At 45.0% G+C, this 24,610-nt stretch overlaps 1 protein-coding gene across 1 annotated transcript in view; it reads left to right on the forward strand.

Moving 5' to 3' along the window:
* bco2a (beta-carotene oxygenase 2a) overlaps positions 1-19,739 on the forward strand; it is a 30,541-nt gene extending 10,802 nt beyond the window's left edge. The window contains exons 3-13 of the mRNA XM_052111604.1: positions 4,227-4,410; positions 5,142-5,350; positions 8,153-8,268; positions 8,425-8,527; positions 8,631-8,759; positions 9,254-9,414; positions 9,522-9,689; positions 9,902-10,036; positions 17,723-17,905; positions 17,985-18,095; positions 18,361-19,739. Of these exons, the coding sequence (XP_051967564.1) occupies positions 4,227-4,410; positions 5,142-5,350; positions 8,153-8,268; positions 8,425-8,527; positions 8,631-8,759; positions 9,254-9,414; positions 9,522-9,689; positions 9,902-10,036; positions 17,723-17,905; positions 17,985-18,095; positions 18,361-18,477 (1,616 nt within the window). The 3' untranslated portion in view covers positions 18,478-19,739. The remainder of the gene's footprint in view (positions 1-4,226; positions 4,411-5,141; positions 5,351-8,152; positions 8,269-8,424; positions 8,528-8,630; positions 8,760-9,253; positions 9,415-9,521; positions 9,690-9,901; positions 10,037-17,722; positions 17,906-17,984; positions 18,096-18,360) is intronic.
* Positions 19,740-24,610: the final 4,871 nt, after the last annotated feature.

A 24,610-nucleotide genomic window follows, 5' to 3' on the forward strand; every position in this document is an offset into this window, starting at 1 on the left:
GCGGCGATCGAACTGTAGCAAATAGCCCTGTTTTATTGTGCTTAACACCCATTTGCATATCCCTGGGATAGCTTCCCATGCTTTGAAGCGTGACGCTAGAGGGTGAATGGCCGAGTCGCCCTGATTGCCGTACACAGCGGGCTGAACAGAACGTGTGAGCGCGCTTATTGTGCTTATGCATGACTGCTTCGCAGACAGCAGGGACATGCTGTTCTGTGAGTGACTTCCCGATTGAGATGAATGGGGAAAGAGTCACATCTGTTAAGTGATCTGTGAGCATAGTCCGCGAGCACGGGACTTACACATAGAGAGGTGTTTGCTGGCCGTGTGACAGAGCGGGCAGAGAGGGGCAGCGCCTGCGGGCTCGTGGTGGCGTTTATTGACTCTAACACTCGAGCGGGCTGTGCCCGCTTTATGTGAGTGTGCTCTGATAGGAACACGGGAAGTGTAATGCTTGTGTGTAGGGGTGAACACTGGATTGTGGGTACATTTTCTACACATAAGACATGTTTGCTCTTTACAAGATCTTTTTGTGTCGTTGTGAAAACGGCGTTTGAGTGCAGGCAAGCGGGTAGTAACACCGGCTTGTTGGCTGCTGAATTCACCACTGTACTAGCCTGAGAGAAGGGGACTGACAGGGGGCGAAGCTTTGACGGTGGTCCGGCCGCGGCTGGACTGAGGAGGACTTCGGTTGTTCAGGTTTCAGCGCAATCTTAGGCCGAGGCCCGCGGCGGCTGTCTGAGCGCGATCTGGGGCGGCCGCCCTGTCGACGCTGGGAAGTCTGGCTTTGTTGAGCTGGGCACTGTGAAGATGCTCGTGCAGGAGGCTGGTTACGTGGGCGGCCTGCAGAGGAGCTAGCGCGGCGAGGCAGGAAGAGATTCATGGCTTGGGTGGCTTTCTGGACTTCTGAAAAACGGTCAACAATGCCACTTACCACGGAACCGAAGAGACCGGACTGAAAGAGCGGCGAGTTGAGGAACGTGGATCGCTCAGCTTCTCCCATGCCGGCTAGCGTTAGCCACAGGTGTCTCTCGGTTACAGTCAGCGAGGCCATGCACTTCCCTAGGGCTTGAGCTGCAGCTTTGGTGGCGCGAAGGGCGAGGTCCGTCGCGCTCCTTAGATCTGTAACAGCTTCTGGGTGCCTGCCTTTCTCATCCCATTCCCGAAGAAGGTCTGCTTGGAGGATCTGCAAGACGGCCATGGAATGCAGAGCAGATGCGGCTTGGCCGGCGGCGGAATAGGCACGGCCAACACAGGCGGAAGTAGTTCTGCAGGCCTTAGATGGGAGCACTGGCTTAAACCGCCATCTCGCGGAGGGTGGGCAAAGGTGTGCTGCTACCGAATCCTCGACCGGGGGGATGGAAGAGTAGTTCCACGATTTAGAGAGCTCGGCGTGGAGTTCCGGCAGGAAGGGAGCGGCCCGGGCCGATGGCGCCGCACGGTGACGACTTTGAAGAAAGCAGCCGTCGAGTCTGTTGGGAGCCTGCTCAGGGGGCGGTGACCACTCGAGCCCGAGGCGGTCGACGGCCTGTGTGAGGAGGCGTATCAGTTCCCCTTCGACTACGGCGCGGGTCCTGCTGGATTCCTGGGCCGATGAGGAGGCTTGTGACCACTCCTCGCTGTCCGAAGCCATGATGGAACAGCAGCCCTTGAACGCGATGCTCGAGGGAGAGGCTCCGGCGAGACAGTCGCTTCTAAACCCGGTTCCGGCAGCCTTTGGGAGCGGCGCTTCTTCTGGCGCGGCGAAACAGAAGGCGGCGCGGCGTCCGGTCCTGGCGCTCGAGTCGAGCCCGCAGGGTCGACATCGAAGCTCCTCGCAGAGGTCGCATCCGCCGTCAGCGGCGAGCTCTGCATGCCCCAGTCCCAGGCAGAGAGCGCCAGATGATGTGGCGGTCTCTGGCGCTGAGAAGGGTGCGGCATGAACCGCAGGTGCGAGGCATCTTTAAAAGACGCTCGTGCTCTTTTGTGAAGTTCACTGAGGAACTAGTTTGCTTTAAAAGGATACGTCGCCGGATGGCGTAGCTCGCAGGATGGCTGAAGGTGGCGGCGCCGGCTTCTTCGGCGCTGTCCAAGCTTGCTTGATGCCCCTTGAGCGGCGACGGCTTCTTGCAGTTTCAGAGATGCGAAGAGCTTCGCTGAAGAGATGAAAATCAGGGTTCCAGCCTACGAACTGCGCTTATATGCACCCTAGCCACGCCCATTCTGGCGGGCTTTGGGACAGTGAGCGCTGGCGCCTCTCATTGGGCGCGAGTTCACGCAAGTTCGTCTATAGGCTGCAGCAGTTGCCGCAGAGCAACCAATGAGCTCGCTAGCTAGCCCGCTCAAGGTCTGCAGTTGCTGCACTGCGTTGACAAATGATACAAAATTAAGGATAATTTTTTGGCTTCAATATCTCAGAAAAGATTAATCTTTCCCGTAGCGTAAGCTAGCTTACGCAATATGAGAGAACCTCTCGTAAGAGAACATTGTACACCAGGTAAGGCTTCCCATCTTTGACATTGAAGAAAATGTACTAATGCCTCTAAACCTCTAGTGTGTGGTATATTAATATATACGTTTTCTATATCTAAAGTGGCAAGTATATAATCTGTCTCTATAAATTCCAAGGAGTCAAGTAATAGAAGAATATCACCAGTGTCATGTGTATGAGGGCAATTTTTGTACTCAAGTTTTTAAGAAAAAGTCAACAAATTTAGAAATATTCTCGTTAAACAAACCAATGGAGGCTACAGTAGCTCTTCCCGGAATTGGTGGAGTTAATGATTTATATATCTTTGGTAAGGTTTAAAAAACAGGTTTTATAGGGGGATCAATCTCCATAAAATCGAACTCTTAGCGATTTCATCATCATTCAAACACATGTAAATGTCACGTATAATGTCTTTACATTTATCAGTGGGGTCTGCGTAAAGTTTTTTATCAAATATTTCATCATTGAATTGTCTATAAACTTCAACTTTATAATCAATTAGAGACTGTAAAACTACTGCCCCTCCTTTATCTGCAGGGTGGATCACAGCATCCATGTCTTGCTGAAGTTCAATAAAACCTTGTCTCTCTACATTAGACATAGGCCATTTATTCCACACCGTGAAATCTCCATACATATTTTAATTCATAGCTGAATTAATGTCCCATTCAACCAGTGTACAATAAGTCTCTAAAGAGGCATTTTTGCTCTTGGCTGGAATAAATAAGGATTTATCTCGAAAAGGAGTCGCAGTCCTAAAAGGTGGCAACACCTGGGAAGAGGGCACAATGTTTTTGTGGCAGCGGGGGCGTGGTCAAGCGCCCATTCGGAAAGAGAGAAAGCGGTAAGGGCGCTTACACCTAACTAAATAAATGACAGCTTAATTATGTCTAACGCCTGTCTCTAATTGCAGTGAGCATCGAGAGAACAGCAAATAAACAGCCACGCCACCGCCAGACAAGACAGAGAGAGCGACACGTCAGTCCAGTGTTGGCGTGTTCCAAGTTAAAGAACTACATGCTATTAAAGAAGTTTATGTTTATTGGGTTTTTCTGTGACCACAAACTGCTTAGCACACAAGTCTGCTCTCCTGCCAAACACTCTCACTCTCTCACTCTCTCTCTCTCTCTCTCTCTCTCTCGCCTCGAATTAGAGACAGGCGTTACATATAATTTAGCTCAGGTGTAAGCGCCGTAACCTTATTTTCTCTCTCTCCGGACGGGCGCTTGACCACGCCCCCGCTGTCACCGTTTTCTATAGATTGCAGATCTTCTGAAACAGGTGGGGTTATCATTGGCCCCGTCACCACTGGACTGGCCAATGTTGCTGATATAGATGATACAAAGGATGCTTTTAAACCGAGATTACGAAAAAACTTTTGAAAGTCTATATTAGTTTCAAAGACTCGACACTGTGTGTTGTACCTCCGATAATTTTTTTTGTGGGAGAGGTTTATTATATTTTCTTGGGACGGTCGGCACGCGTTGGGCCTCTTGTTACCTCTCCAACGTTTTTTTTATTTCTCTTTGTCGCACCTGATCGCTGCAGAGGAGGAAATTTGTTGTCGCTGTGAATATCCAAAAAGCCTGGAGCATGCTCTTAATTCCTAATTCCAGAGCCTTTAACAGGCCTTTAAATGGTAATGTTTATTCCATGTATTTTCATGAAAAATATGTTCATACAACTTGCCATCACACAGTATACATCAGACTTTGTATCCCATTTAAATGGAACTTTGCTGTCTGGGTTTTTACAGTTGCTAATGATCAGCAAACATACTACACAGAGGTACATGGCCTGCAAAGCATCGCTCCCTTGGTGAGTTCGGTGGAGGAGACACCTGAACCCATTCCCACCACAGTAAAAGGCAACATCCCAACTTGGATCCGTGGAAGTCTGCTTCGGAATGGTCCGGGAAAGTTTGAGTTTGGGAATCAGATGTGAGTATGTTGACTTTACTGTTAACAAGGTTATAATCATGAAAATATTTGACTGTACTAGACTGAACATCACTGGAATGTAGGAATAATACAGCCAAATACTTGTGTATATACTCGGTTTCTACAGCCAATGACATCGTATGTAAAGGCGTAATTGCAAAGTTGTTATTGGGGATATTTACAGTAAAACCGCTCTTATTCAGAATTGTATTTGTGATTGGCTTGATCATAATTGCAATACAGTTCTGTGCAAAAGTTTTAGGCCCATTTTGTGTAGTGAGGATGACTATATGTAAGTTTTAATTGATCAATTAACAACATACACATTCCAGTAAATAAAAAGCTAAATAAAGTTTTTGTGTGACCACATTTTAGCTTCAAAACAGCACTACTAGATACACCTGGACACCGTTTTACTTGGTTTTTGGAAGATTTTGCCACAGTTCATGTATCTGTTTAGGCGGTCTCAATTGCTTCTGTCTCTTCATGTAATCCCAGACTGACTTAATGTTCAGTGAGGGGCTTTATGGGGGCCATGCCATCTGTTACAGGGCTCCCTGTTCTTCAGTTCTATTCTATCTGCAAAAGGAGTGTCTCGGAATCTAAAATGTGTATTTCATATTGACGCACTAAAGTTGAATGTATAAATAACCTTATACATCTTATATGCCTACGACTTTTGCACAGTATGTCTGCTTCCTCAGATTCTATCATATCTCTATCTCCTGTAGCTTTAACCACTGGTTTGATGGAATGGCCTTGATGCACAGATTTCAGATTGAGGATGGCCAAGTGACCTACAGAAGCCGCTTTTTGCGCAGTGACTCTTACAAGCAGAACAGCGAGAGAAACCGCATCATGGTGTCCGAGTTTGGCACTTTGGCCCTGCCTGACCCCTGCAAGAACATTTTTCAGCGTTTTCTGTCAAGATTTGAGATGAGTATGTAATATAGAGGTGGTGAATTTGTGTGTGAATGGGCATGCTTTCACAATATCTGTTAAATAATTTCTACATACAGTACACAATCGGTGTTTGGGAACATTACTTTTAAAAGTTAGAATATTGTTACTATTTAAAAAAAGTAACTCAATTAATGAATTACTTTTTTATGGAAAGTAATGCATTGTTACTTTTGCGCTACTACTTCTCACTGTCCGCCACTCTTTCAAAGTAAAATCACTATGCATTCCATTCAAATGAGCTACACACGTTGCATACAAGTGACAATACGGGTCATGCTACCAACAGTTCGACACATGTCAAAACAACATGCTAAACAAACCAATATTTAGTAGGTCTATGTGCGTCATATTTATAATTAAGGGACTCATAACAGGAAAATGCTTGATTTGTTTTATCATTGGCATTGCAGCCAACATTAAGAAGAGTAAGCACTGTCTTGTCTTATGCAACATGGTCCAACACTTAAATCTGCTTCCTGGATGTTGCTTGTAGTCGTTGATCCAGAGTCAGCTTTTCTAATCCCACTCTCTGTTGTGGGCAGCTATAATAGGGAGCAGTTTGGCTGCACAAATCAGTAAACTTGAGTTAGCATTTCATCCTATATATCATGATGGGGCCAGAAGAAGGCTAGCCTTTATTCCCTCTGCCTAAAAAAAACCATTTACAGACTTCTTAATTTAGCATGTATTTACACATGAATCATTCATGGTTCACTCACCCGAATGTTGAATGCTTAATACTTTAACATGGTTAAAGATCCTAGACCAGTTGTTGCAGGCTTTAAAACAAAGGAATTTAGATGCACAAGTAGTCAACTATCATTCCACATTGTATGAAACCGATGCATAATAATGCCTTGGCCACATAGCAAATCACCCTCTGCTCCGCAAAGACTGCTAAGACCAATTCACCCAACTACCATTCCGGTCAGGAATTTGGTGGTGATGTAAAATGTGCTTTGGTGTTTCCAATTTGAGCCATTAGATGTGGTAAGCTTACTCATACTCTCTTTGAAAACTGTGCTACTACTGACTTTGGCATCAGTAAATCACGTATGGTACCTTCAGGTCTTTTTGGTAAGCAACCTGTTGTTTGGAGTTCAGACCGTTGCTGTCTGAGGCCATTTTTAAGCCCAGAGAGGGTTATGTACCCGAAAAGCTGGCAACCCCCTTTAGGGCTCAAGTTGTTACCCTGCAGGTGTTCTCTCCTCTTCCCTTTGAGACAGACGAGGCTAAGGGACTACACATGGTCTTCCCCTTTGAGAGAATTGACCATTCACAGGGGTGGCAGTCTCAAAGCAAATGGTCATGGATGCCATTGTGCTTGCTTATGATTCTCAAGACATCCAAAGACCCATGGGTGTTAAAGTATGGCCTCCTCCTCGGAATTGGCAAAGGGCATGTCACTAGAAGATATTTTCACATGTCAGATCAAAAACTGTGTTCTCTCAATTCCCACTGGTTTGAATGAAAGCATGCTAGCATTAATTTACTGCCCATTTGGCTAGTGGAATTGTACCAAAGCCTTTGGCCAGGATATCACCCTGCCCACGGAGTGAGATGTGTTGAGACAAAGGACCACTACTTGGTATGGCTATTGTCTCTGTCTTGGCATTGAACCATATGAAGATGTATTTCAATATCGAGTTATTACAGCAATGCCTTTTTACTACTTTGTTGGCGAGTGGGATTCAGTTGCACTGTGTTATGGTATACATCTCCCACAATGTTAGCTACTGACACTGCATCAAAGTAACTGACTTGAAAGGGAACGTCTCGTTACTGATGTAACATGTTCCCTGAAAGGAAGGAATGAAAGGCTGTGCCACACTACTGATTTAGGGCAGAGGCTAAGCATCACCAGCTATCAAATTGGCATTAAGTTATAGGATTTAAAGGTCACTGCTCCAGACGTTTTTTTTTTTTTTTATTCCTCCCTTTTTCTCTGTGACAATAGAGCGTTCTACTGTTGGAACCGCTTCCTTCTAAAGTATAACAGCAGCCTCTAGAGGTGAAATAAATCAATCACTTACACCTCATAGGCAATTGCTGTATCTAAATCTGTCATCATTGACAATATTCATCCATATTTTTCACTTCAAATTAGAAGTAAAATAACAAAAATAAATATCCATTGAAGAAATTCATGTCCTGTCAGCAAATACTCTGTCTCCAACTTCTTATCTTGTGAAGAATAATAAACCTTATTCCTCATTAAACCTAATTTAGTGAAATATACTGTGTGTGTAAAACCCTTTATCTGGAATAATATATATGTGTGTGTGTGTGTGTGTGTGTGTGTGTGTGTGTGTGTGTGTGTTATAAAAAGTTTGCTTTGTTAAATAACCTACTCAAAAATAGAGCATTGTAACGGCATCCATCAAAGCCTCCATCTCAAAATAAGGGTCCCCAACTGTGTGTCAGGCTTGTCCCACATAATGAACGAAATCTTCATTTTCAACACAATGCAACAAATCCACACTCCTAATTTTACTGATGGTATTCTGGGGGTGTGACCATTTGTAATGCTCACAAATCTGTTATATCATGTAAAGGGATGTTTGTGTGCAGAGGTTTATATGTTCAGTCTTACAAACTACACACATACAGAAAATAACTCTTGAAGTTCAAACACTCCCTCCACCCTTTCAGAAACTTCAGGTATAATGAAAACGCATGTCCTTTTTACATCCTCTTTAGTTTTTTAGTTTTTTTTTTAAATCTTTGTTTTCAATATGTATTAAGGCACAAACACCACTTTCTTCTCCCTCTATTTTAGAGCCAACTGATAATGCTAGTGTCAGCTTCGTAAAATACAAGGGTGACTATTATGTCAGCACAGAGACAAACTTCATGCACATAGTGGACCCAGAGACTTTGAAGTCTAAACAGAAGGTGTGAAGAATATGCCAGTCTATATTAAAATTATCATTATTAATGTACTCCTTATGTTCTCCTTATTTATTGTATATACTTATTAATAGTTACTGTAAAGTTCACTATGAATTTTACCATGGGATGTTATGTCAAACATAAGATTGTTATTTGTAGGTGGACTGGAGCAAGTTCATAGCAGTGAATGGTGCTACCGCTCATCCACACACTGATCCAGATGGCACAGTTTACAACATGGGTAACTCGTATGGCAGCAAAGGTTAGATTCCTGTCTTTTCTTTATGTGCTTGATGACCTGTGTAATATTACCATTGATTCAGATTTTGTTTCAGAGGCATCAAGTTGTGATGTGTGTTTTAAAGGGGCTTTCTACAACATCATCAGGGTGCCCCCAGAGAGGGAAGGTCCAGAGGATACTCTGGAAGGAGCAAAGATATTATGCTCTATAGTACCTTATAATAAATCCAAACCCTCCTATTACCACAGCTTCGGTAAGTGAAGTATAAAAAAATGTCTCCGCTTAAGTAGTATTCCAAAGTAATACACAGATATATTTTCACTTATATTAACTACAAACAAGTTAATAAAATCTGCCAGTACATTAAGACAATACATATATATTAAAAATACATTCTCTGAAAAAACCTTAAATATATTTGGCAGTGTTGCTTCTAAAACAAGATAAAGTAAATGTATCTTGTTTTAAGGATTTAAAATTTTTTTTTTTACAGACAAACAGGATTTTTGCAGTGCATCTTTGCACTAATGTCAAAAGTTTTACTAGACAAAACAAATTAAATATATTATCTAATGTGGATTTTCTTGATAAAAATATAAACATGCCTGATAACAGGTGCATATAAAAGGGCTAGAATTAGCAATTGAGCTTCGCAAAAAGGTTTAGAAGTTATGCAGGAAAATCCTTGGAGATCAGAATTTACAGAAATACTCTCACCAGCCTTCATTTTTTTTCTGGATATGTCAGGCATGTCAGAGAACTATGTAGTGTTCATCGAGCAGCCCATTAAAATGGATCTGTTTAAGATTATGACCAGCAGGCTAAGAGGGAAAGCGCTAAGTGAGGGCATTTACTGGGACCCCAACCAGGAAACCATCTTTCACCTTATTGACAAACAAACTGGAAAGGTGAGACAACAACTGTAATAAAATGCACTGTGACCTCCAAGTTGGCAAAAAAGTTAATAAGGCTACTTCAATTTGTTTAAACTTCTTTTAACTTTCTTTCTCTGCAGGAGAGTCCAGTGAAATACTATGCCAAGGCCTTGTCAACCTTCCATCAGATCAATGCTTTTGAGCAGGATGGATTCCTCATGCTAGACATGTGCTGCTCTGACAATGGCCAGGCCATAAACAACTACCTCATACAGAATATGCGTCAATCCGGAGAAGCTTTAAATGAGGTAATGATCCTTCTTAAACTCCCTGTCATTGTCTGTCTATGTTTCCTTCCTTTTTAACAGATGCACTATTGATAATTTTCTAAAACAATACATTGGAAATAGAGCTACTGTAAATAATATAAATTATTTACAACTCCCATAGCAATGAACAAATGTAATCTCATTCTAATTTGACAAATTCCATTTCTTCTGTTGCCTTCCATCTCCCACAGGTGTATAACACCATGAGCCGGTCATTTCCCCGTCGTTTTGTGTTGCCTCTCAACATCACTGACACGGCACTCGAACAGAACCTCAACACTCGACCTAACAGCACCGCTACTGCTGTCTGCTTCACCAAAAATCAGGTGCATTCTTTGTGCTTATTACTTGTTATGGATGCACTATTCGAGCAAAATGTATGTGAACATCCAACAAGAACAATTGGGTGTGGTGTTTGGATGTTTAATTTCAAAAGCATGGGCATTAATCCCTCCCTTTGCGGCTATAACATCTCCCACTCTTTTAGGAAAGCTTTTTACTAGATGTTGGAACATGGCTGTGAGGATTTGCTCTCATTCGGACACAAGAGCATCAGTTTGGTCAGGCACTGATGGTAGGCGATGGGGCCTGGCTCACAGTTCATGTTCCATGCATCCCAGAGATGTTCAATGTTTGGGCTTTGTGCAGGCCAATTAAGTTCTTCCAAACCAGATGAAGTAAACAATTTATTTATGGACATCGCTTAGTGCACAGGGGTTTTAATGCTGGAACAGAAATGGGGCCTCCCCAAAAGTGTGTGTGTGTGTGTGTGTGTGTGTGTGAGACAGACAGAGTGATGCCAAAAACATCCAGTGAGCGGCAGTTCTGCGGGCGGAAACGCCTTCATAAGAGGACAGAAAGGCTACAGTAACTCCGATAACCACTCACTCCAATTGTAGTGAGAAGAATAGCACCTCAGATTGTACAACATGTTGAACCTTGAGGTGGATGGGACAGCAGCAGGAGACCTCTTCCATATATACTGCACACACTGACAGCCAAAAGTTTGGAATGATGTACAGATTTTGCACTTTGGTGAATAAAAGTGCCAATTTCTTTCCATAAGTGGCATTTAAGTATAGTCAAGACATTAATAACATGATAAATTACTTTTTTAAAAACTATTTCAGAGTTCTCATCAAAATCCTCCACGTGCAGCAATGACAGCTTTGCAGATCCTTGGCATTCTAGCTGTCAGTTTGTCCAGATACTCCAGTGACATTTCACCCCACACTTCCTGTAGCACTTGCCATAGATGTGGCTGTCTTGTCGGGTACTTTTTACAGTCTAGCTGATCCCACAAAAGCTCAATGGGGTTAAGATCCATAACACACTTTTCCAATTATTTGTTGTCCAATGTCGGGTTATTTGCCCACTCTAACCTTTTAACTTTTGTTCCCCTTCTGTCGCTCTCTCCACGTTGTGTCAGAGAAGCGACACTAGGGGTCTCTCTTGAGCGCCGATATTCACCTCTGACCTATTGAAAAGGGCCAATGAGAGTTGGCAGTCAGTATTTGCATACCCCGCCCCCGCATATGGGTATTTAAGCGGGGAAAATACGGAAGTTTAGTCAGAAAATTTCTTCGGAGCCGATGGCCTGTCTGCAGTTTGCTGCGAGTTACACACCACATTAAAACGTTCCTGTTTCCTCAGACAATCTGCATGCTGTTGGATCTTGACGGCGCACAACAGCTTTCTCCTTTACATTGCACGGAGTGCATTGTTGCCCGAGCGCTTCGACAGCGCAGACACACACACACACACACACACACACACTGTGTATTAAAAGAGTAAATTCCTATTAAAAGAGTAATTTCTCTAAAAGAGCAAAACACAGCGGCGTTGAGCGTTCTTTTCAGAACGGCGTCTTTTCAAGATGCCCTTCCGCCCCTGTGTTGTTCCTGGATGCGACAGAGTGCTCTCCGCTTCAGGCGGCCACAGAGCTGTCTCGTGTGTTTGGGCCGCGATCACACCGAGACGGCGTTTGTGGATGGTTCATGTTCTCACTGCGAGAACATGACCATGACCACGTTGCGGTCGCGGCTTGCTTTCAACAGAAAGCAAGCCAGCCCAGCTGCACCCCGCATTGCTCCTTTCCACGGGATTGAGGACGATGCGGTTGGCGCTGGGGGCGATTTGGGGGTGGCAGCAGGTGCGGTTTCGCTGGGTAGCCCCCCGCGAACCTCCCGTTCCCCGACACGCTCGCTGGTCCCCGTCCACACTTGCGGCGATAGCGGCTCGCCTCACGGCCCGGCTGTCTATCCTCCCGAGCCCGAAGCAGATGAGCTCGCTGCTGCATCGGAGAGTGTGATGTCTGAGGCGGAGGACTCCCCTGGACTGCCGCCTTCGGGCCAGCAGGCCCAGGCCAACGCTCAAATGTCTGACATGCTTTCCCGGGCCGCCGTAAGCGTGGGGTTGGATTGGAACCCTCCATCCTCCCCACAGCCTTTACGGTTGGATGACTGGTTCCTGGGGGCAGCGCCTTCGCGACCTCGCATCCCCCTGGTCCCGTTTTTCCGGAGGTGCATGACGAGCTGGCGTCTACGTGGAGAGCCCGCTCTCCGCCCGTCTAGGTGCCACCCGCTCCACTCTCACCACCCTCGACGGCGGAGAGCGCCACGGATACGGGGCGATTCCCCAGGTCAATAGGGCAGTTGTTTACCATCTATGCCCCGGTAGCCCTACCTCCTGGCGTGGCCACCCCGTACTCCCATCCAATCCCTGTAGGACAACATCCTCGCTCAACGCGAAGGCCTACAGTGTGGCTGGATGCGCTGCCTCCGCCCTGCATGCGATGGCCCTCCTGCAAGTCCACCAGGCCAAAGCACTCAGAAACATGCACGGGGGTGGACCTGATCCTGATGTGCTGCAGGAACTGCGCTCAGTGACCGACCTCGCCCTGAGAGCGACGAAGGCCACAGCGCAGGCATTCGGACAGGCGATGGCCACCCTAGTGGTCCAGGAACGCCATCTTTGGCTCAGTCTGGTCGAGATGCGTGAGGCCGACAAGAACCGCCTCCTGGACGCACCTGTCTCTCAGACTGGCCTTTTCGGCGACACCGTCGAGGACTTCGCCCAACAGTTCTCCGCGGTGAAGAAGCAGACGGAGACCATCTCTCAAGCATCATGCCCCACCGCAGACCTGCCGCTCACGGGCCCTGCCCGTCTGCCCGCCGAGGCGTCCCCTCTGAAAAAACCAGCTCCTGCTCCGCCTCAACCCGGGCCCAGCTCTCAGCCCCAGCATCGAGCACCCGCGGGCGGCTGCACGCCCAGTCTCCACGAACCCCTCTAGGACCCGGAAGGCTCCCAAGCGTTCCTGAGACAGCCGACCCAGAGCCGAAGACGTTAGCTCGGAGGTGGTAAGACCGCTCCGTCCCCGGTGGAGGGCGGGAGGAGAATCCTTTGTTTTTTCATTTGCCACACCCCCTGACAGGGGCTGTGGTACCCACATTCTCAATAAGAGCTATTTCCTTTGCCTCTGGGTCACCTGGCCCGCAAATGCCGTTCTCAGGGCAATCTGCTTTCAGATTACGACGGCCCGGTACACCGGACGCGGCGATCCCGCCTTCCGCCTGCCCACGACTGTCCCTGGCCGGCCGGTTCAGACGAGTCCAGAGGACGCCAGCATCAGACCTCCTCCTCAGTCACGAACCCGCCCCCTGCCGGGTGTGCGGAGCAAGGTAAGTGCTTTGAGTCAATTCTCAGCACCTCAGCCTCAGGCCGCGACGAAGCCGCCCGACGCTGCATTACCTGTACCAATATTCTGGCTGGCATTCAGCATCTAGATTGGTTCGCAGCAGTAGACCTGAAGGACGCGTACTTCCACGTCTCAATTCTGCCACGACACCGACCCTTCTTACGGTTCGCATTCGACGGCTAGGCGATTCAGTACAAAGTCCTCCCCTTCGGCCTGTCTCGGTCCCCTCGTGCCTTCACGAAGTTCGCAGAGGCGGCCCTTGCCCCGCTACAAGTAGCCGGCATCCACATTCTCAACTACCTCGACGACTGGCTCATCCTAGCACACTCTCGAGAGTTACTATGCACACACAGAGACCAGGTGCTCCGGCACCTCAGCCGCTTGGGGCTTCAGGTCAACTGGGAAAAGAGCAAGCTCACTCCGGTTCAGAGCATCTCTTTTCTCGGGCTGGAGTTAGACTCAGTCTCAATGACAGCACGTCTCACGAGCAAGCGTGCTCAGTCGGTGCTGGATTGCATCGCTTCCTTCAAGCCAGGCACAGTGGTCCCTCTAAAACTTTTCCAGAGGCTCCTGGGGCATATTGCGTCCTCCGCGGCGGTCGCGCCGCTGGGGTTGATGCATATGAGACCACTCCAGCACTGGCTCCAGACTCGAGTCCCGAGACAAGCATGGCACCACGGCATGCATCGGGTAAGGATCACCCCCGCCTGCCTCAAAACACTCCGACCCTGGACAGACCTCTGCTTTTTACGGGCAGGAGTGCCCCTGCAGCAGGTGTCCCGACGCGTTCTGGTCACAACCAACGCCCCGCTGCGTTGGCACATCAACTGCCTGGAGTTGCTGACTGTCCTTCTTTCTCTGGAAGTTCCTCCCGTTAGTTTGGGACAAACACGTCCTCGTGAGATCGGACAGCACCACGGTGGTGGCATACATAAATCGCCAAGGCGTGCGCTCCGCCACATGTCACAACTTCGCCCGCCGTCTCCTCCTATGGAGCCAGCAGCGACTCAAGTCGCTGCGTGCCACTCACATCCCGGCAAGCTCAACGTTGTAGCGGACGCGCTATCACGACAACGCCTGCCCGGCGGGGAGTGGAGGCTTCACCCCCAGTCGGTCCAGCTGATTTGGGAACGGTTTGGCAAGGCCCAGTTAGACCTGCTCACCTCCCAGGAAACCTCCCACTGCCCGCTCTGGTACGCCCTAACAGAGGTTCCCCTCGGGACAGACGTGCTGGCACACAGCTGGCCCTCGGGGCTGCGCAAGTACGCATTTCCCCCAGTGAGCCTTCTTGCACCGGTGCTGTGCAAGGTCAGGGAGGACGAGGAGCAATCACGCTTAGTGGCCCCCTACTGGCCCACCCGGACTTGGTTCTCGGAACTCAGGCTTCTCGTGACAGCTCCTCCCTGGCGAATTCCCCTGAGAAAGGACCTCCTCTCTCAGGGACGGGGCACGCTCTGGCACCCGCGCCCAGACCTCTGGAACCTCCACGTCTGGTCCCTGGAAGGGATGTGGAAGAGCTAGCCGGCTTACCGGCACCGTTGTGAATACAATCAACCAAGCCAGAGCCCCTCTACCAGGCACCTTTACGCCCTAAAGTGGCGCTTGTTACGCAGATTGGTGTTCTTCCGAACTGAAGACCCACAGAGATGCGTGATCAAGTCAGTGCTCCTGTTCCTACAGGAGAGGCTGGACAGGAGGCTGTCCCGTCCACCCTCAAGGTGTATGTTGCGCCATTGCTGCCCACCACGATCCTGTAGACAGCAAGTCTTTGGGTAAGCACGACCTGATCCTCAGGTTCCTGAGAGGCCCAGAGGTTGAATCCCTCCCGGCCAGGCCTAGTTCCCTCCTGGGATCTCTCGGTAGTCTTGGCAGGACTCCAGAGACCTCCCTTCGAGCCACTTGAATCAATTGGACTCAGGGCCCTCTCCTTAAGACGGCCCTGCTGATCGCTTCGCCTCTATCAAGAGGGTCAGGGACCTGCAAGCGTTCTCTGTCAGCGACACTTGCCTGGAGTTCGGTCCGGCAGATACGTCTGTGATCCTAAGACCGTGACCGGGCTATGTGCCCAAGGTTCCTACCACACCATTCCGAGATCAGGTAGTGAACCTGCAAGCGCTGCCCCGGGAGGAGGCAGACCAGGCCCTTTCGTTGCTATGTCCAGTGCGCGCCCTGCGCATTTACCTGGACCGCACACAGAGCACCAGACGCTCTGAGCAGCTCTTTGTCTGCTTTGGGGGATGGCAGAAAGGGAATGCCTTCTCCAAACAGAGGCTCGCCCACTGGGTTGTCGACGCCATCACACTGGCTTATCACACCCAGGCCGTGCCCCTACACTTGTGGGTCCGAGCTCACTCAACAAGGGGTGTTGCGTCCTCGTGGGCACTGGCCGTGGGCACTGGCCGTGGGCACCTCCCTAGCAGACATCTGTAGAGCCTCGGGTTGGGAAACACCCAACACCTTCGCGAGGTTTTACAACCTCCACGTTGAGTCGGTTGCGTCTCGTGTTTTGTCAGGTCCGAGCCCATAGAACTCGGTAACACGTAGACCGACCGGCCGGGTGGATCGCTTGCGTCAGCGCCCTTTCCTGGCGTCAAGGTTAAGTAGTGCGCCTTTTTCCAAGGACGCCCCACTCCGAGTCGGGACACTGGTCAATTCCTCCCCAGCCCTCCGGGTCCGCGGTTCAGCGGAGGAACTCGCCGACCCAAGCCACTGTGGGTACCCTGATGGCTACCCTGTACTGGTATAGGTGCTCCACAGGTAACGCCTCCTGCTCGGACTCCCCCTGTGTGCATTTCCACGGTTCTGTCCCCTTACGAGCGGACCCCGTGTCTCCATTAGGCAGTTACAGCTGCCCCGGTCGCCGTGCTGTAGCAACTCCCCCCTTTCGAGGCTGGATCTACCACCGCACCATACTTTCCACACGAGCCCTAAGATGGCCGTGTGACGTGTCTACCACTTTTCCTCCCCAAGAAAATGGGCAGGTGTGGTCTCCGCAGGGTCTGGGTAAGACCCCCTTCCCTATATGCGTGTAAGGGCCCCGGCCGTGATTGCTCTATGCGAGAAACATAGAGAGAAAAGAGGCCCAGCCAGGCTGGCCCGTTCCCATGTTGGCAAACATCGCCTTGTTCTCCTCTCAGGGTAACTAGAAGGATCCCGATGTTCGTATGGGACATTGGGGAAGGGTACGTGCAGCCGGGTACAGACGATGCGTGGCACTGGATGAATCCCTGCCCGCCTCTGTATCTGCAGTTCACAGTATCGTTGTGTCTTTCCTCCACCATGTCGCTGAACCGAGCCACTGTTGTGGCCGGACCATATCCAGCTCCTCAGAAAAATCCTGACTAAACTTCCATATTTGCCCCACTTAAATACCCGTATGCGGGGGCGGAGTATGCAAATACTGACTGCCAACTCTCATTGGCCCTTTTCAATAGGTCAGAGGTGAATATCGGCGCTCAAGAGAGACCCCTAGTGTTGCTTCTCCGACACAACGTGTCGTTCCCTCCCTCAGGGAACGGAGGTTACATACGTAACCAAACGATTTCTGTTTCAATAGTGGTTTTTTTTTTCTTTGCAATTCTTCCCATAAGGCCTGCACCCCGGAGTCTTCTCTTTACTGTTGAACATGAAACTGTGTTGAGTGTTGAGCAGGTAGAATGAAGCTGTCAGCTGAGGACATGTGAGGCATCTATTTCTCAAACTAGAGATTCTGATGTACTTATCCTCTTGTTTAGTTGTACATCTGGCCTTCCACATCTCTTTCTGTCCTTGTAAGAGCCAGTTGTCCTTTTGTCTTTGAAGACTGTAGTGTACACTTTTGTATGAAATCATCAGGTTTTTAGGCAATTTCAAGCATTTTATAGCCTTCTTTCCTCAAAGCAATGATTGACTGACGAGTTTTTAGAGAGGTTCTTTTTTTGACACAATATTGACCTTAAGACATGCCAGTGTACTGCATACTGTGGCAACTCCAAAACAAACATTGACAATGCTTCATTTAATGAACCAAATAGCTTTCAACGGCGTTTGCTATAATGGAAAGTGATCTAGTTCCAAATTAGCAATTTAGGAGTGGTGGCTGCTGGAAATGGGGCCTGTCTTGATTCTATCTTGAAAAACAACTTTTTTTCAAAAAGTGATGGTGCTGTTTTTTTACATCAGTAATGTATTGACTATACTTTGAGATCAGTTGAATGCCACTTTGGTAATTAAAGTACAAATATCCTTCCGAATCTGTACATTATTCCAAACGTTTGGCAATGTGAAGGGTTTTATCAGCTCTTTTAGGACTACATAATTATTTTCTTTGTCTTAGGTGTACTGCACATTTGAGGATCTCCATGGCAATGACCTGAAAGATTATGGTGGCTTGGAGTTCCCACATATTAACTATTCCCAATACAACACCAAACCTTACCGATACTTCTATGGTTGTGGCTTCCGTAACTTAGTGGGTGACTCTTTAATTAAGATGGATTTGGAGAGCAAGAAGTTCAAGGTAAGATTAAATTATGCCCTGGCAATCATGGCCGATGCTTAAAAAAAACAAAAAATTATTTTTTTTTTTAAATTGACAGGTGTGGTGCCAGCCGGATCTCTACCCCTCAGAGCCTGTCTTCATTTCTACGCCTAACAGTGTGGAAGAGGATGATGGAGTCATCCTGTCTGTGGTCATCACACCAAATGAGGTACAACTCTGCTTTTTTTATTTAAATATGCAGGTGTACCAAAAATACAATTTAAAAAGAAACCCCATGTTCACACTAAGTTCTATAAATCACTTGTTCCGTAATGAAAGATAGAACTCTAATATTGAATTATGTTAGTTGAGAAATTCTCAGAAGGGGGTGGATTTTTCATGCATTTAAAAGTGTCTTCACAGTAAATGTATAAAAACAAATCTATTATCAATGCATCTTTTGTCTTAATCCTCTCTTTCTGTTCTATCTTTAGGACAAGAGTACATTCCTCTTAGTCCTAGATGCCAAAACTTTTGAGGAGCTGGGAAGAGCCGAAGTGCCAGTCAACATTCCTTACGGATTCCATGGAGTCTTCAACACCATTATATGAATATCATGGGATCCCAACAAACTATAAGTAGCTTATCACAACAGTTAAAACACTGCTTGGCAGCTAGCTACTATTGAGAGCATGACCCTAACGGGAAACTGTTTGTATGAAATTAGCCCAAAGACATCCTTATGTTTTCACAGATCAATCTTACCTACAGAAACGTACTGAAAACCAGAGTTTAAAAAGTAAGATTTAACCAAAATTCAAGAGATCAGGATACCACACATACTGTAGAGATTTTAATTTTACATAAATTAACAACTTATGTTTTGTACCTGCACAGATAAATTTAGGGATCATGTATTAAAATAAAACATTTCCATGATCTTTTGGTAATTTCCATTACATTCTTACTTCTAGAACTCAGTCTTCCCAAAAGACCCTCTATAGAAAGGTCTTAAAGGTGCAGTAGGATGAAAAGGAAAAAACAATGACAGTGTAATACTGAGGGTCATATAGAGGTGAAAATGTGTGTGTGTGTGTGTCCATTTAAAGAATATCATATTACCACTTTTAATATCAGTAGGATTATATCGGTAACCGTTCATATTGTTATGATGCATCTATGATTTCTCTATATTCTCTTTATTTTGTTTTTGTTATTATACACATGAATGTTATGAACCCAATCTGAAACATTTGCAATTAATTTTATGTGCTCAATACAGTATCACCGCTTTAATTTCATATAGCATTACTTTCAAATTGTAGTCTGTTTCCCAAAATACTCTTTCAAACACTAAGTTTGAATGTGAATGTGTGCATCTCAAATCTATGCAGCTTTGCTGTGGTTTGTTTTCCATTAGTATTTTCATACCTCTACTCTTAAATGAGAGACTTGTTGTATCTAAGAAATTTGGCAAAAGAAATGCCAAATCCTTGAGGTGCCATAATAGGAATAATTAAAATATTGACACTTTGGTTGCAGTAAAATGATAAAAGACTTGCAATGCATTTCAAACATTGAAGCAATTTTCCCTTGCTACATGAATAGAGCTCTTTACTTTTTCACTTAATAAAATAATTTTATATTTGTAATCCTAATTTGTTGCATTTATAACATATACATTTTACTTCTAAATGTTTCATGCATGTAATTATCATAAATGATTGCAATTTATGTAATAAATGTTCATGTTTGGATGCAGATTGGCAAATTCTGATATACTTTTGATGAAGAAATATTCAACAGAAAGCAGGAATGTGTAAGTGACACACTGAAAGAAGGTTAGCAATTTAATTTTGTCCACTAGGTGGCTGTAAACACTCATAGCAGGTATCAACCTGACGGGTCTCGGTGTGTAAAAACAACCATACGCTTTAATTCTGTACAACAAACAATACCTTTTGTAATACACTAACAAATTTTGCATTCATCCAAGCCATGTAGAGATTCGATTAATGTGTGCAACGTATGAAGTGTATATTTGCTCTGACATATTAACATATCTCTGCGATCTTCTAAATTGGGAGCTCTCAGATTTCCCCTAATCCCCGCACATCAAACAGCAGGCAGATGCAGACAGACAGAGGCATTGCTCTCCTGCGTTATCTTGACCTGCCGGATATTCTTTCCCCGTACACAGTGCGGTTATTGTCCTTGTATGCATGTGTGTTTGTGTGTGTGAACGAGAGAGTGTGTGTGTTTGTCCCTGTGTCTCTCCATTCCTCTCTTTTCGTGATTAAAGAGTGTTCTGATTGGTGACTCGCAGAGTTGTGTGGACACTGATTATGGCGACTAAGAATCACACACAAATACACAGACCTCCACTCAGCTTGTTTCTGATTTCACACACCCCTTTCTAGATAAATGATGTCGGTTGACGGAAAGATGAACGAGCTGTGTGTGCGTGTGTTCGCACGCGCCCTATTGCCCTGCAAATCCCACACAGACACCTGCACTCAAAGCTACCCACTACTGTACCTCCACTTCAAACAACTACCAACATATACAGAGAAGGGGACAAAATATTGGGAAAGACCGCAAAAAAAAAAAAAGTAAAATTCCTCCTGAACTTTGATAATGCAATCTATTTGATACTTTTTCTGATGGTAGGACCTCAGAAATTTTTTAACTGAAATTTCTTTATTTATAGCCTCAATGGCTCAAATGTTTTTCCAGAAATTAAAAGTAATTTGTGCAGAGATGTTAAGGTAAAGATTATGGCTCTTTTTCAGTGATCTAAAATCACCTCTATCTACAGTAACATCCTGAAACATACTTAAACACCAGATCCAAAACAACAGTACACTGTAAAAAAAAATGTGTGTAAAATACGGTAAAATACCGGCAGCTGTGGTTGCCAGAACTTCACCGTAAAATATATGGGGACAATGCATAACACTTTACGGAATGCTTTTTGGCAACTGTAAATTTTACAGTTGAGAATTGTTTGTTATTTACGGTAAATTACTCTGAAATAAAACAGATATAATGTAAACCTGTTTACAGTAATTTACTTTAAAAATAGCAGCTGTAAATGTAAACTTGTTTTACGGTAAACTACTTTAACAAATAACAAGTATACTTTAAACCTACGTACGGTCTATCTCCGTAATAAATACAATACAACTGTATGACATATTATAGTATTTTATTGTAAAGGTCAGTTTTACAGAAATTTACCGGCAGCTGTGGTTGCCAGAATTTCACCGAAAAAATACAGTACAACACATAAGTTATTACAGTTAGTTGCCATAGATTTTAAAGTCAACAGTCAGAGGACATTGTAAATTACTAAATTAACTATTAAATACCACCCATTGTAAATCATACTACCCATTGTAAATCAAGGCACAGACTATCATTAATAGACTTTAAAGAACCTGTTTTTTTTTCCTTCTTCATACAGGCACTGTGTTATAATAGTTAGAGCTGATCAACTTGTTCAGTATACTCACAAAGATGTGTTGATCCTGGAAAAAATGCATGTGTCCATAATAAATGAAGGATAACCAATGGTGGAATAAACATCAATCAGCAACACTTGCTCTGGCTGAACAATAGTAATGAGTCCACGCTTGACTGAAGATATGGGACTGTGTCGGTTCGAAAAACTGGAAACGTAAAGCTTGCATCGTCACGGGTACTACCTGAGGACTCACACGTAGTCACTGTGGACTGGTATAATCTCTCTGCAGGAAACAGACACAAATAGAAGTTAGTTAGATACAGCCCATGAGCATTATGGCTACAAAGAGATAAGTCTTCTTTTGCTGAACTGAATTCCAATTAACGCCACTCTGATAATCAATAGAGTATCAGGGCAAAAGCTTGAAAGAAATCTCAGCACATATCACAAGCATTTGTTTCACATCTGTCAGGTTGCAGCCTAAATACACAGTTGCATCCACTTAAGCAATCCGACAATCATCATATTTGTTACAAATCATCAAATGAGACCAGTTACCAGCCAAATACATAAAGGTGGTGAAAATTCACTGAACTATACCATTACTTCCCAATTATCCTTAAGACTGGTGTCTGAATTATTGGCTCCAGACTTATTGAAGAGAGGTGGGACATAGTCTTTGAAGAATGTTTAGCAGGTGTTGTTGTGTTCATTGTGTTTTGACATGATCGTCTCTGCAAGCAGAAAAACACAAGATATATATATATTTTGCACTGAAGAAAATTTGATTTTTGTTTGTATATGCTGTTAAAAGGCATTATTCACGGCGCCATCTATGATTTTTAACATGATTGGTGATCTGCAGGTTGACGGTATGTCTAGCAATATTGCCAAACTGATATTCGTCCAAGTGCAAGACAACTTTAGTAATATGATGTTAAAAGTTAAGAATCTGATCAGAAAGTACACCAAGATTGTTAACATAAACATTAAACTATTAAACAGTTGAGATCAAGCATATGGACCTCTGTCTTAAGAAATTTGAGACATTTGGAAATGTTTTACAAGGAAAGATTATGAAAAGATTGTGAATGAAAGACTGAAAATTGTAGTACTGCAATTTTGTCCATATCAATGACAATAGAGTTAAAATAGATGAGCAAGTGACCAAAACTTAACACGTATGATATGACAATTATTGATGCAAGGCAGTTCTTAATACTTAATATAAAGTGCAACATCATAAGACAAAACACCCTCAAAGATGTCATGTCCTAGACAAGGTGGCAAACCTGGCTGACACACAATGAAGTATTTCAAGGAATTGAATACTGACTTGAATTTTACTCCTTCCACTTGTGTATCTTCAGTCTGGATGCGATCTACAGCTGAATTGTAGCTCTCAATGGTGCGGGCTGGTCCACATAGATTAGGATCGTCACCCTGAAATTCAGATCGGGTTATTAGACAGTATCTACAGAAATGTTCTGTGCGGCTGAAATTTTCAGTGAAGCCACCAATGCAATGCGAAACTAGATTATCTCCAGCAATGCAATACAAGGTTCCTTTGACTACGGTTTCATCTGATACCGCAATCCCATTCTCCTCCAATTCCTTTAAGTCTGCAAGTAAATCAGAGAACAACTTAGCATGCCCAAATGCTTTGAAATCTTTCTCTCTGCACAATAAAACAAGTGGCATGTGGTTTGTGTCAGACCGTACATGAAGTGGCAAATTAGCAACAGATAAATAAACAGCTAACACTTTATGTCTCGTCTTTGCAGAGCCTAAAGGGTTTACGACTTCAAAGGCATCCTGGTATAGTACTAGCTTCAAACCTGATGGATTTTGGACAAAAAAGTCATTGGATTTGAAAATCTGACCATCACTAATATCAGATAAAACATCTGATGGAGGCTCTGCAGAGTGCTCCTCTGACAAACATTTCTGCCACATATCAGATTGTAAAAAGCATTTTAAAGTCTCTCTGACAGGCACATAATAGGCAAACCTATCTATTCTGTTCTCATCTCTTCCTAAAAACACTTTCTTAGGCTCCACGTAGTTGAACATTTTTTTGAAACACTGAGCTCTTGAGTGTACAGTCCTCATTGGCCCTGTATGACATGCAGAGAACAGATCAGATTCCCTGACAGACTGACAAACTTTGAAGATGTCATCATCTGATAAGGATGTTTCATTTTTTAGCAGCGAAGTAAGTTTACTTAAAGTATATGTCTGACCCAACTCATGGATATTTTGAATCTCCTCAACAATATTCTGTGTGGTCGAAGCAGGTAGTAAGAACTGCCCCTGCAGTTTTAAGTAAAATAAACAAACATTTCGAAGAAAAAGATCATTGAAATCATCTGATGTGTCCATACCACCTTCATCTGTACCTGCTGCAACAAATTCAGGGCCAGAGTCATGTATTTCAGTTGGAGCAGATGATGCATGAGGCGAGTCTCTATACAAGTCACTGATACTGCTTTCTGTAAAATCTCTGTGTTTCCGTGACATGTGGGAGGTAAATGAAGATTTAACCTTAAAAACATCTGTGCATCCCCTCACTGGACAACTCACGGCACGTCCTTCCACAATATGGTCTTTCAAATGTGATATTAGAGCTTTAGCATCTTGGCACTGACGGTCACACAACGCCACTGCACATTTAACAACGGTAAAAACCGTCCCGACAGTAACGTTAACAGGCTCATTTACATTATGTTTTCGGTAAAAATGAGCCTTGAACGATGCATATGTACAGAAACTCTGTTTGCAGTCGGCTGCAATGCACTTAAATAAACAACGTGGTTCATTTCGATGAAGTTTGCAATGAAGTACATACCCCCTTAATGATTTGACTGACTTGCCACAGAAACTGCAACTAAACATAGCCAATCTTGGTAAAATAACTACAACAGGAGTAGGGCTAAACGTTTTTTTATCAGTCTGTATCCATTTTGTCAGGCTTACCTTAAAAATAAATGTTGAGTCCCCAGAAGTCGTGTTGTGCCACCATGTAACGTTATTCCCACAGATTGTATGCGTGCTAAAATGGCGCTGACTGAAATATAAAACAACATCGACAGTTAACGTTGCTTGAGCAGTGCACGAGTCTTATTGCTCCCTCTTTCTAAATTAGCGAGTTGCTGTGTCCGTTATTCAGTAATGTTTTGAAAATAAGCATAGAAAAAAAATTAAATACGTAACGTTATACCTCGCGTTAGCACGCAGTGTTATCGCTTCTCTTTTCCAGCACCTTCTACATTAATTAT

This window comes from Xyrauchen texanus, chromosome 3, assembly GCF_025860055.1.
Source record: "Xyrauchen texanus isolate HMW12.3.18 chromosome 3, RBS_HiC_50CHRs, whole genome shotgun sequence".
NCBI lineage: Eukaryota > Metazoa > Chordata > Actinopteri > Cypriniformes > Catostomidae > Xyrauchen > Xyrauchen texanus.